The sequence below is a fragment of the Martes martes genome (genome assembly GCF_963455335.1).
Source record: "Martes martes genome assembly, chromosome: 14".
In the NCBI taxonomy this organism is placed as follows: Eukaryota; Metazoa; Chordata; class Mammalia; order Carnivora; family Mustelidae; genus Martes; species Martes martes.
The window spans coordinates 41,189,027-41,202,584 of record NC_137902.1 but is presented as its reverse complement, the minus strand read 5'-3'; the positions used below and the strand labels follow the sequence as shown (position 1 = coordinate 41,202,584).

The window sequence follows — 13,558 nt, the reverse complement described above, 5'->3', positions numbered from 1 at the left end:
ACTATAACCTCCAAACAGATGAAAATCAGAGAAAATGTAACCATTCCTTTATATTTGTAACTTTTTGTTTTTATAATAATTTAAAATATTAATTGAGCCATTAAAAATTGTATACTAGAATTATAGATATACAGTAAGTTAGAAAAAAATGTACATGGAGATCCTATGTGTCCTTCACCCAATCTCCCCCAATTATGCCATTCTATATACGTATAGTATAATAGCAAAACCCGGAAATTGACATTGGTATGATCCACGGGGCCTATTCAGATTTTGTCATTTTTTCAGGCAATCATTTGTGAGACTGTGTGATGCGTTTGTGTATTTTTATGCAATATTATCCCATGTGAAGACTCCGGTAACTGTGACCACAATCAAGATACAAAACTGTTCCACCACAGGACTTTCTCCTGTTATCCATTAGAACTGCTCATCCAACTCAGTTCCTAACCCTTGGCAACCAGTCATCTGTTTTCCATATTGACTGTTTTGTTACTTCAACAAGATTATATGAATGGAATCACATAATATCTAACTTTTCGAGACTTTTTCTTCATTCAGCATAATTGCTTTGAGACATATCCAAATTGTGCATATCAATAGTTCACTCCTTTTTATTGCTTAATAGTATTGGATGGTATGGATCTATACCAGTTTGTTGAATCATCAGCTTGTGGAAGGACATCTAGGTTAATTTCAGTTTGGGGCTATTATGAACAGATCTACTATGAACATTTACATACAGGCTTTTGTGTGAAGGTAGGTTTTCATTTCTCTGGGACAAACACCCAAGAGTGCTATTGCTGGAGTTACATGGTAAATTTAGTTAGTTTTGTTTTTGTTTAAAGAAATTGCAGGGGCACCTGGGTGGCTCAGTTGGTCAAGAATGTGGCTCTTGATTTTGGCTTAGGTCATGATCTCAGGGTCATGAAACCAAGGCCTGTGTTGGGGACGGCAATGAATGTGGAGCCTGCTTAATATTCTCTCTCTCCCTCTGCCCCTCCCCCCACACTGCGCTTGTGCTGTCTCTCAAAGAAAAGAGAAGGAAAGGAAAGGAAAGAAAGGAAAAGAAAAGAAAATTGGAAAACTGTTTTCTAGAATGGGTATACCATTTTATATTCCCACAAGCAACAAATGGTTTATCTCATTTCTTCAACTCTTTCTTCAACTCGTTTCTTCAACCAGCCCTTGGTGGTGTCATTTTTTATATTTGTCTTTCTGATAGATGTCTAGTGATATTTCACCATAGTTTTAATTTCATTTCCCTAAAAGCTAATGAAGCTGAACATCTTTTAAATGTGGTAATTTGTCATCTTTTTATCCTCTTTGGTGAAATGTCTGTTCATATCTTTTACCAATTTTCTAACTGGTTCCTTTTTTGGTTTCTGTTCATTACTACTGAGTTTTGAGGATGCTTTCTAAATTCTAAATGTACAATCTTTGTTGGATATGTTATTTTCAGTTTCCCCAAATCCGTAGCTTGTCTTTTCATTCTCTTCATAGGGTCTTTTACAAAACAAATTGTTTTAATTTGCTTTCCCCTAATATTAGTAATGGCAAGAATGTTTACTCTCACCACATGTATTATTCAATCTAATACTTAAAGTTCTAGGTAGCTTAACAAGGCCAGAAAAAGAAACAAGAGGCATGCTGGTTGGAAAGGAAGAGAAAAATCTGTCCCTATTTGTAACTAAAATGATTGTCTATGTAGAAAATCCCAAGGAATCTAAAAACAGAACAAAACAGAACCCCCCACCAAAACCCTCTTAGATTTAGTAAGTGAATTCCATGAAATCACAGCACAGAAGATCAACACACAAAACAATCACATTTCTACATACTAACAATGAACATGTGGAAGCTGATAGTAAAAAACACAATACCATTTATAATTGCTCCAAAGAGGAAATCTAAAAAAACACATATAGGATCTAAATGCTGAAAATGAGAAAATGCTGATGAAAGAAATTAAAGAAGACCTAAATAAATGGAAAGACATGCCATGGATTGGAGGATTCAACATAGCAAAGATGTCATGATGTTCTCCCCAAATTGATCTACAGCTTTAAAGAAATTCCTACCGAATCCCGCAAGCTTTTTTGTAGATGTAGACAAGCTAATTCTAAAGCTTATGTGGGAAAGCACAGACCCTGTAAGAGTTAAAACAATTTTGAAAAAGAATAAAGGAATCACTCTTCCTGATGTTAAAACTTACTATATAGATACAGGAATCTATAGAGTAGTATTGGTAGAAGGATAGACACACAGATCAATGGAACAGAATATATAACCAGAAAATGGCCCACACAAACATGCCCAGTGATTTTTAATGAAGGTGCAAAGCAATTTGGTAGAGAGGAAGAACAGCTTTTTCAGCAAATGGTGTTAGAAAATTAGACATAATTAGGCAAAAAGGCAAATATAGGCAAAAAAATTTTAAAAAATAAAGAAAGGAAAAGTAAACCTTAACTTAAACCTCATACCTTATACAAAAACTAACTGAAAATGGATTATGGACTTAAATGTTAAACATAAAACACAGAACGTTGAGAAAACAATATAGCAAAAGTTATTTGGGACTTAGGCTAGGTAAGGAGTTCTTAGACTCAAAACCAAAAGCACGATCCATATGAGGAAATATAACAAAATGAAATCTCACTGAATTTAAAAACTGTTACTGAAAGCCTATTTTTTAATTTATAATTGAAGATTAGACAATTTATGGAAATGAATTTATATTATTCCTTTTTAATCTTAATTTAATGATGGTAAAACAAGTTTCACTGCACTGCCTCATCTAGAAAAACACAGCTTTCTGAATGCAGTTATAGTGGTTAATCAAATGATGATAATGGAGGTAACTGCAAAGATATGAAGGCAGAAAGAGTTCAAGTTCATTTTACTTGGAACTATAATTCCTTATGTTGAATCTTATAGCCATTATTGACTGTGAATTGATTAAACCACACCTGTCTTAATTGCAATGATGTACTGGCTAACAAAACAAACAAGCTATTAAAATGTATTTGTCATTTTCAAAAAAAAAAGAAATAAGTTCAAAAGTTCCTTTTTTTTTTTTTTTAAAGATTTTATTTATTTATTTACAGACAGAGATCACAAGTAGGCAGAGAGGCAGGCAGAGAGAGAGGAGAAAGCAGGCTCTCCACGGAGCAGAGAGCCCGATGCAGGGCTCGATCCCAGGACCCTGGGATCATGACCTGAGCCGAAGGCAGAGGCTTTAACCCACTGAGCCAGCCAGGCGCCCCCAAAAGTTCCTTTTGAACACATGTCTTTTTGTCCAAAGACAAAAGAATTATTTAAAAGAATATTACGTTTAAAAATTTAACAGAAACTGATGTTCATTATTTTTCACTTGTAACATTAATGTCCTGCAGACTCACAAAATAGAGCTTTGAATTGCTAAGATTAAAAACTCATACACAATTACCAGGACAATAAAGAATGGCTATTGAAGATGTTTTGGAAATTTGGGGTAAATATGTGGCAAAAAGGACAGTTAAAGTACCACCTTCTTTTCTTTTCTTTTTCTCCCCCCACACTGCACAACCCCCGTCGGTGCTCACAGCCCACCTACGAGGAGGTCGGGCAATGGTTCAGGGCTGTGTGCTCCTCTGGCAGGTGCACGAGGAGAGGCCCACAGAAAGTACCATTTTCTAGTGACATGACAGCTTGACAAATTCAGGGATGGGCTAATGGTATGCAGTGGTACCACCTTATGAAGCAAATGCAAGTATCAAGGCGTTCCGTTCCTCACTGCAGCTTAATGGATATGGAGATGTTGCTAATGGTGATTCTTTCAGCATGCCTGTTATTTGAACATGAAGCGTTAAGAAGGAAGAATTCTTCCTTTTTTCTGTTGGATTACTGACAAACAACTAGCTCTAAACTGTGCAGAAATGCAAAGTATTACACTCTAACCTGATGTGATTTGGGGCTTGAGCTTTGTGTAGGATTGTGTTCTGGTTGCAGAGCTGCAAGGGTAAGAAAGCCGTCTGAGGTATTACACAGATCAGGGAACTGGTGCCCAGAGATAAATCACACTGCTTCATCAAGAGACTCTTACGACGAAGAACAGAAACAAAAACAAGCAAAAATACAAACCCCGGCTGGGTAAACTGGACAGGGTGCACAGTGGTGTTGTAAGAATTTTTCATTATAAAATGGCTAATGTGCTAAATTCTGGATTATTCTCTTCATTATGTGATAACTAAGACTGTTAGAGGAGAAAGGTCGATCGAGAATGTTCCAACTACAGAGCAATCTCAGTGTTTCTGCAAGGTAAGAGCCCGTTTGCTCCCAACATTTTACGGATTTTTAAGCAGGTGTGATTAAAAATGCAAGTGGCTATAAAGGTAACAATTTAAAAAGAAATAAATGGTTACATATTCTCAGCTTTTCATATCCTTTAGAGTTATAATTGATCAAGGCATCTTACGACGTTGCAGGTCACAACTGTGCAGCCTCACACAGCTCGTGTGCACCTTGCTCCATGTGAGTTCCACAACACACAAACTGGTCTACACCCTGTTCACTAAGACCGGTCCCCCTCACTGGTCATGCTCTTGGATGTCACAGCAATACAGCAAACTGCTTTGAAGTTTCTAAATGCTTACTCTCAATTTCTAGGAACGTCTGGACAAAATTTCTGAAAAGAGTAGAAAGGGGCATCAGTAAGAACATTTGACGGTTCAAGGTTCTGTGGAAAGCCAATAAGGAAACAATGGATGCGTTTTATATTTTTGAATTACTCTCTCAAATCTAAGCATTCTTAATTGCAAAAGGTATCATTATTTTATGTACCACTAAGAAAAACACTGTCAATTAAACCTGACTCATTATAAAACACATTCTGAGTTTAAAGAAGATAAAATGTGGGAGAAAACAGTGCTCCTTGGGATCATGAAGTATAATATTTACAGGTTTTACAGTTTCTACAAGGAAAATAAAATAAGGACAAACATAAACCAATTATTTAAGAAATTATAATGGGAAATATATAAAAGAAAATCATACTAACAAATTTCTGCTAAAAGGATCAAACAACATTAGTTATGGGAATGGGTAATATCAGAATTATACTACTTAAATTTTCAGCATTTTTTAGCACGTTGGTCTTTTTTGGGCGGGGGGAGAGTGGAGGGGACTGTCTAGTTTATATTCATTCTCTGAGTTTGCTTTGAAAAACCATTCCCCCCTCACTCTCAGCCTTACAGTCTGAAGTAGTCCTGACCGGCCCAAAGAGACCAGCATCTCCCACAGCGGTTAGGTCAGGCAAGGGGCTACAACTCAGAAGCAGCTGAAATACTGGGAGATACTGGCTCAAGTTTCTGACAAAAAGAAATTTCCTCTGTCTTCCAAGGAGTTACGGGGAAAGGCCGTTTTCCCACCCTCCCAAATAATATGGCCTGAGGATGGTGAGTTCTGGAACCAAAACAGCCATTCTGCTGCCAAGGGAGAGAGCCTCCCACAGTCAGGGTTGAACTAGGTAGGGAAGGCCCGATGGAACTGAGATTTAGTTTTTGTGATGATAATCTAACTGCAGAATTTGTCTGGCAGGGCAAATGCCTGGTAGCCCACTTTCTCATGCCAGAGGTATGGTTGTTTTCCATTCCTTGTGGTCCTGGTGGTAAGAGCCACTCGCCCCCTCCCACCCCGGGGCCTGCTAATAAACCGATGTCTTCCCCTTTGCACTTTCACAGCTCCAGAAAAAACAGTTCAATGAGTCAGCCTTTCTGGCCACAAATCTCAGGTCACGTTCCCTAAGCAGTTTAATCAACAGTAGAGGTAACAGGATAATTAATATGTGTCTAATTCTTGGGTCTATCTCTCAGCTGCTTCCAAATTCGGAAGGAAAGCAAAGAATTGTTAATGACGGACTCAAACCCAACAATATTATTATCCTTATTTTACATAAGAGAAAACTGGGTTTCCGAGAGGATGAGCAATGCGCACAATGTCACCAAAATCTAAAGTCTGAGGCAAAACTGGCAGTCCAAGCTAGGGACCTCTCATTAAAACCCTGAAGTCCACATTTTTTCCAATGAGCTCATGTGCATGCATTTCTGTTCATTAGAAACAGGCATATACTTCATCAACATTCTTTAACAAGATTTAAAAACCTTAGGTGTGGGAAGAGGGGAGGAAAGGGAAATTAAGTCCCATTCACTGTGCCTCTACTATGGTCCCAACACTGTCCCATGTCCTTCGTGTGCTTTCTGTACTGTCATCATCACAGCCACCTCCGGGAACCTGCGGCACTGAATTGAGAAGCAGGTCCCCAAAGTTCACAGGCTTTCTCTTTACTGAGTTCTCCTGAAGGCCCAATCTTAGTCTCCACGTACTAGAAGGTTGTTACAAGTAGAATGTTTACTAACAGCATCAGTTATCTGTTTAATTCACACACTTACTGGAAAGCTCTTTTCAATGGCACAGAACACAACATCTACACAGAGGAACACCCCCGTCCGGCCCACACCAGCACTGCAGTGAACAACGATAGGTCCTGTAAGGTGGCTCTTCCTCACATAACGCACGTACTTTATGAAGCCATCTACCGAGGCAGGAGTGCCATGGTCTGGCCAGCTGGTGAACTGCAAGTGTTTTACCAAGCGACTACTTCCTGTCTGTGGAAAGAGAAGGGGAGGGAGGAGGGAGGGGAAGAGAGAGATTTATCAACTTCTTATACTAAAGATCTAAATTGAATTTCTAATATACTACTACTACTACTACTACCACCACTACTACTACTAAAGGCTCTGTGGTCATACAATAATGAAAACCACACTACGAAGAGGTAGCACGAGTTAAGCACTCGCGATGTGCTGGGTATGCTTCTTTCATTTAATCCTCATGCCAACTCTGGGAGGTAGGTACTGCTTCATCCCCAACTTACAGATGAAAAAGTAAGGATTAGGGTGATTGGGAGATACATGTTAGGTCAGAAAGCTCACATGTTTAGAGCTGGGACTATACTGCAGGCCTCCTGAATTCAAATCTACCCTCTTTGTTCTGGACCATGGTACTGCAGAAAAACCAAGAACCTAAGAAACTCAGAGTGAAAGATGGGCTAACACATTAATAAAAGCGTTCTATCTTAGCTTAAATATTATGATACTCAATTTAATTAAAGGTAGGTGTTGCCGAGTTGCTTGACCAGCAGGGCCCTAACCTCTTCTGCTGATGAGGACAGGGTAGGTGATGACCAAGTGAGTGGACTGTGCCCCCACTCTTGTGCTGAGCCCCCTAGAAACACAGTCATGAAACTCCTCAGAGTTGACGGATACAGCACGTTGAGTTTACCATCATCCCTTCCAAAGTGAGAGCCTTTCCCAGTGTGAAGCCCTCATTTTACTTCACTGGGAACCCTTGTGGGAAAACTCAGGATGGGTCTCTTACTCCTCCCCTGCTTCTCCCTAATGCACCCATTTTTCCTGAGTTCCAAACAGAAATAAATTTTCCTAAGGCCCAAATAGAAAACAAGTTTGACTCACTGGTACATGAAATTGAATGATGCCAACACCCCTTGCAAAGCTTGTGAAGGCACCAAGTTGAGGACAGCTCTAACCCTACCACGCGTGTTTCAGGGCTTAAATCTCTTCTGCCACTAAGAATGTGCATAAAGGTAGACCTCACCACTTTCCTGACCTAATACCATTCAGACAGAAATCCCAATGCAGATTCTTCAAACATGAACCCCGTGGTTCTGAAGCCTGTGGGCCTCGGCCCAAAGGCCACCAACCCCTTGCCAAGGCTCCACAGGTGGACCCTAGCTTTTGCGTCCTTGCAAACAGATCATTCCTCTGTGCCTCCTGCCTGCCTATACTCTTCAAGCAGGCTGTCTTTCTTCTGCCATAATATGTGCCTCACAAGTCAGCTGGAACTTCCTTTCCCACTAGACCATAAGCACTCTAAGAGCTGAGATTGTGTGTGTGTTCTGTCTCTGGTACCTGGCACAACACCTGGTTAACATGGGAGGGAATCAACAAATCCTGGGGGACTGAGGGCTGAGGTGAGTTCCCAGGTGCACAACCAAGCGCAAGGGCTAGCACACAGCCAGCAAGTGTCAGCCATCGTTCTTGGCCCCTCTGGTTACCACCTATGTGCAGATCCTCCTCATACTTTTCGATTCCTTCTTTCCCTCCCACCCTACTCCTTTAACTTGTCAACCTCTCCCCTTGCACACAGGTGCCCCATCTCATAGTAAACTCTTTGAAATCCTCATCATTTCCCTAAATGCTTCCTCCATTTCCTTCCTTGCCTCCCACAGCACTTCTTTCTCTGCAGCCTCTCCCCCACCCCAACCCCACCATGGAGGCCACCTAATCTCCCGTCTCCAGGTCCCACAGAGCATAGAGATTAGGTTGGGTACTCCTTGCTGCCCATTCCTGTTTCCAATCCATCATTTCTTCTTGTGAAAAACCCCACTCCCTTTTGAGTCTCATACCCCTTAGCTTCATACCTTCACCCTCTCATTGCTATGACCCAGTGGCTTTAGCCTCCAGTCCATCTGCCACATTCACTGAAGACCCTGACCTTCCCTCTCCCACAGGCTCTGACATCATCCAGGGCAAACCTGAAGTCTCAACAGCCCAAAGGACACTCTAAACTCATAGCATTTGTATTTCTCTCTTGCAGAGGAGACTACTTGTTTCTTCTAGTCCTCACAGTGATGGTCACTCCCTGAACTTATCATTACTTATAATGTCCAGTATCAAAAATTTTTCAGTTTTTCAACTCCAACATCACTTTCTGACCAGAAGATCATCTGCTACCACCTCATTTGTGCCTCACTTCTACTCCAACAACAATGTGACCAAATGGAGTTCCTCTGCCCTTTATGTCCTCCACTTACTCTTACTTGACTGGCTCCTGGTTCCATTTGTCCCCCTAAATTTAGACTTCATGGCTGATTATCTGAATCACGTTCCTACCAAACCATTAACAACCTTCATCCTTTGAATCTTACCACACGTAGTGGACAACATCTTGGTCAGTTCCATAACCTGTGCTCAGGAATCCCATAGTTAGGCTGCTGAGAAGAAAATTATCGTGTAGGTATATATTTTATTGCTATTGAAAATTTTTGGGTTCCAACTTTAGCACTTCCAGCAACCTTTTTCTTAGTTATTGTTTGGACTCCAATCAACTTCTTTGGTGATGACTCATCACTCTTACCAGACTTCCTGTTTAATTCCCATCTCCTTCATTCCTCTTGAACACATGTATCACCTACTTGCTAATTAAATCCACTTAGAGCAATGGAACTCATCACTTTCTCCTATAAACCATTCCTTTTCTATTTTTTGAATCTATTAAAGCAAGAAATTTATGAGTTTTAGATTTTAGAAATCATCACTTCACAACAGAACTTTCTACAATGATGCAAATGTTCTAAATCTGTGCTGCCCAATATGATAGCCACTAGTGACATGTAACTAAACACTAGAAATAAGGCTACTGTAAGTGAGACACTGAATTAAATTTAAGCTTAAATAGCCACATGTAGCTATTGTATTGGATAGCTTAATTTTGACTGCTCATAAAAAAAAAGTCACGAGTCATAAGCCACATATAAGTCAGCCAATCTGATATGAAAAAAACATCAAAGTCTCTGCTTTCCATCTCAATACCAACAGCCCTGACTGATTATGGCACCTGCTTATTGAAATTCTTCAATGTCTCCTAATTATCTTCATAAAGAAGTTTGTGCTCCCTAGCCAACATCCAAGATATTTCATGTTCTGACTGCTCCCTGCTTACTTTCTATAGCCTCATCTCACTTCTCATTATTCCTCGGCATTAAATTTTACCTTCCCGAAACACTTAATTACCTGCAATTCTCTATATATACCCCATGCTATTTTAGATATTGATTACCTACTTTTTCTTTCCATCTTTTTCATTTCAGTAGTTCTCAATCCATATGTTCCCTCCTCCAGCAAACCTTTCCCCAAGCCGTACACGAAGCTACGTACTTCCCTTCCAGGCCCTCAAACCATCCCTCATTACCATGGAGCACAGTAACTGAAAGTATCAGTAAGCATACCCAAGTCTCCAATAATCAGTACGGCGGTGATAGTACCTGGCACAGTTGTTAAAAATATACCTTAAATACTCCATACATCTCTGTCACACTCAACAGAAGCAGCCAAAGGACATCCCAGGATTAGGCAACTTCCAATACTGTCGCTCCCTGCCCCACCTCCTCTGTTTAGGTTTTTCATCTCTCCAGTCAGTTTGGTTAAGAAGCAGACACAGTGGTGTCTTAGTTTATGGTATCAGGGAGCATTAAAAACAAGTTACTCAAAAAAGTATCCCCAGTCTATAACACATCCTAATCCTAACTTCTCATCCTGACAGGTGGCTTATCTTAGTATCTCTCCTACTGATTTTTTTTTTAAACTTACAGACTTCTTCACAACTTGAAGTATTCGGATGATGAAATATTGAAGTATTTGATAGTTCTCCAGGAAGATGCGACAATTTTTCAATTCCATAGGCTTCTTCATAGAAATGGGCCAGTAATGGTGGCATTTGATAATTCCACCTTCTATCTCTCTGGTTATCATGACAATAACATTAGAGTTATTCTCTAAAACCATTTGCCAAAAGTCATCTGTGGTACTTGGCAGTGGTCCTTGAGAAGCAATATAAAAATACTCTTCTCCAGAATTGACTATTCTAATATAGCTAGCATTGATGTAGTCCTTGTTTTCTCCAAGAGGAACACGTGTTGAATCATCTATCATAAAAACAGAAATATCTGGTAGATAAAGGAAAAGTAGGAGATACAATACACCCTGGATTCATGAGTGTATTTCATACTGGTAAATCCATTTCTCTCTTTGACCAGGAGACAAGATGGTGTAGGAGGAGTTATATGAGTCCACAAATTTATATTATTCCCCCTCCCCCAAACCTATTGGCATGACCTAAAAAATACACAGTGAGGAATGTTTTTTGTTTTTATCTGCTTCTCCTAAACAGAGATAGATGCCATCAGTGTCCAGACACTTTGGGAGATTTCTGTTAGGTATGGCACAGGTAGGATTAGACCAAGGAAGTTACCTACTAGTCTGCAAATGAACACAGCAAAGGAGGAGCCCTCTGAGGGAGTAAGTGAATGCCATTCTCCTACAAATCCAGAGAATCTGCAAGCCCAGAGCAGTAGAGGCCAGCAAAAAAAAAAAAAAAAAAAAAAGACTACGATAGTTGGTCAGTTACAAACCCAAGTATTAAGGGAGTTCTACCAATCTACCAATGCCCCAAGTACATGGCAGCTAACTTTTATGTCCATCCTTACCATTCACTGGGTGAAGCAGCATGCTAATCAAAGCAAAGATATTGTGGCAAAATGGTGCTATGAAGGGACTTGGTCCAAGTAACATGGAACTCACCTAACATGGACTCTTGCAACAAATATGAAAGAGGAAGCCCACTACTTGGCCTACTCATAAATATCACTTGGCCCAAAGCTCTTTTTTCATTTTACATAGACAGGTGGATCTCTGGCTTGACTACTACTCCCACACGGACAATAAATGCCCTCAGCAAAGGATGGACCTTCCCTACCATGCAGCAGTCTCACCAGTAGCCCCTCTCTACTGCTCAAGGGTCTTGTGGACCATTTATCTGGCCAACAGGGTATGTCCAAAATAACTAAACAGGGCCTTACATAGTTTCTGACAGAACTCTTCTCAGATTCCAACATAGCAAACATAAACTTCCCCTTGTAAATATGAACAAATTGGAAATACGATCACTAGATATATAAAGATAGCCAGTTCTTCACAAAAAGAGACAATTTTTAAAAATCATAGCAAATGTTTTCCTTTCTATAAGAGGGAAGAATACTTTTAAAACTCCTATAGTTATTTAAAACAAAATCTACAATGAATACTGTTACGCTGAAAATAAATAAAAAATTTAATTAAAAAAAGCCAATCTTTAAAAAAATAAAATAAAATAAAAACTCAAAAAAAATCTGAAAGAATATTATTATTTAAAATAATAACATACCTCTATGGTTACTGACATGTTATATTATTAAATTATAAAGGAGGTAACAAAAGTATTACAGTGAGATCTTTCATTGTGTATGTATGTACATATATATAGACATTTTTACAAATACATCATATATAAACATATAATAATAAACCTGGCAAGTATTCACCAAAATGTTCATAGTGGATATTTTATAATCTAAACTTTTATAGTGAATATATACTATAGCAGAAAGCATTTTTTATTTTTAAAAGGGAGGTTAAATGTGTGAAAATTAAACTATCTAAAATAATAACAGCTTGCTTTCAAATAAAAACCACAATCACTCAATTAAAACTTCTAAAGTGAGAAGTGAATGGAAAAAAAGTCAGTGATTTAGAAAACTGGCTCAAGGAATTTTCCCATAACTCAGGAAAAAAGACGAAAAACATGATGACAATACTAAAATGTTAAAGCGTACAGAGCATATAAAGAAAATACATAAAGGGAATTTCAGAAGCAAACTATGGAAGACACAGCAGGAAAGAAAGAACTCAAGCGATCATAGAAGAAATGTTCCCCCAAGAGGAGAGACAACTGTAGAATTTAATGCAAACATCCACTCCAAGTCCAGGCAACACATATGTGCTCTGCGTATATCACCCATCTGAACTTCAAAACAATCTTTTGAATGAAGTACATTATTCATTCTTTTCAGAGGAGAAACCCTTACTCAAAGTGGCTAATAATTTGTTCTGTACAATGCAGCAATTTTTCTAGACTTCATGGTTCACAAGTAAGTCCCTGATCTACTACCCATCAAGGAAGACCAAGTTTGTGGATGGAAAGACCACATCAAAACCAAACAAAATTACTGAAGACAGCTACTAAGACCACAAGACTAGCAGAGCATAATGTCACAGACACAGGAAGCAAAACTTTGCTACTGGATCACTAGAGGTCTCGGTGAGTCATACCATTCTCAGTTCCAGGCCTCCTTCCTGAATCCTGGCTATGGCAGAAATCGCAACGTATACTGGGTGCTAATCTGGAGCATATACAAGCTTCCAGCCCTCTGAGGTGCTGCCACCTAGCTGGCACTGTAAGAGTCCTCAAAAAGCCATTTCACTGCCCTATCAAGCCAGCTGCTTCAGAAGGATGAGGAATATGTTGAGACCAGTGAATTCCACAAGCATGAGCCCATTTGCCACAAACCATTTGTCTTAAGGTGAGCTCCTTGGACAGAAGAATGCTGTGTGGACTACCATGATGTTAGATAAGGTGTTCTGCATGTCCATGGATGGCAGATTTGGTAGAAGTACTACATGCAGGGAAGGCAAATCCATATAGTTATCTATTCTGTAAGAAAAGCACTGAAAAAAAGCACTGTTCCTTCTGTGATAGAAGTGTAATCAACCTGTCATCAGGTATTGGCTGAACACCCCGGGAAGCAGTGTCCTGTTGGGGCCTCAGTGTTGAGATCTGTAGTGGGCAAACTGGACACTCAGCAGTGACCATAACAAGGTCAGCCTTGGTGACTAGAAGTTCAAGT

General features: G+C 39.5%; 1 protein-coding gene across 2 annotated transcripts in view; it reads right to left on the bottom strand.

Moving 5' to 3' along the window:
- PTPN20 (protein tyrosine phosphatase non-receptor type 20) overlaps window positions 1-13,558 on the bottom strand; it is a gene marked incomplete at both ends in the record, with an annotated part of 28,371 nt that overhangs the window by 1,724 nt on the left and 13,089 nt on the right. Inside the window, 2 exons of one of the 2 annotated variants that reach the window (XM_080823215.1) lie at window positions 6,429-6,644; window positions 10,428-10,783. In XM_080823215.1, coding sequence (XP_080679341.1) covers window positions 6,429-6,644; window positions 10,428-10,769 — 558 coding nt within the window. Of the gene's footprint in view, window positions 1-6,428; window positions 6,645-10,427; window positions 10,784-13,558 lie in introns of those variants that run through there. The other variant, XM_080823214.1, reaches the window with a different exon arrangement.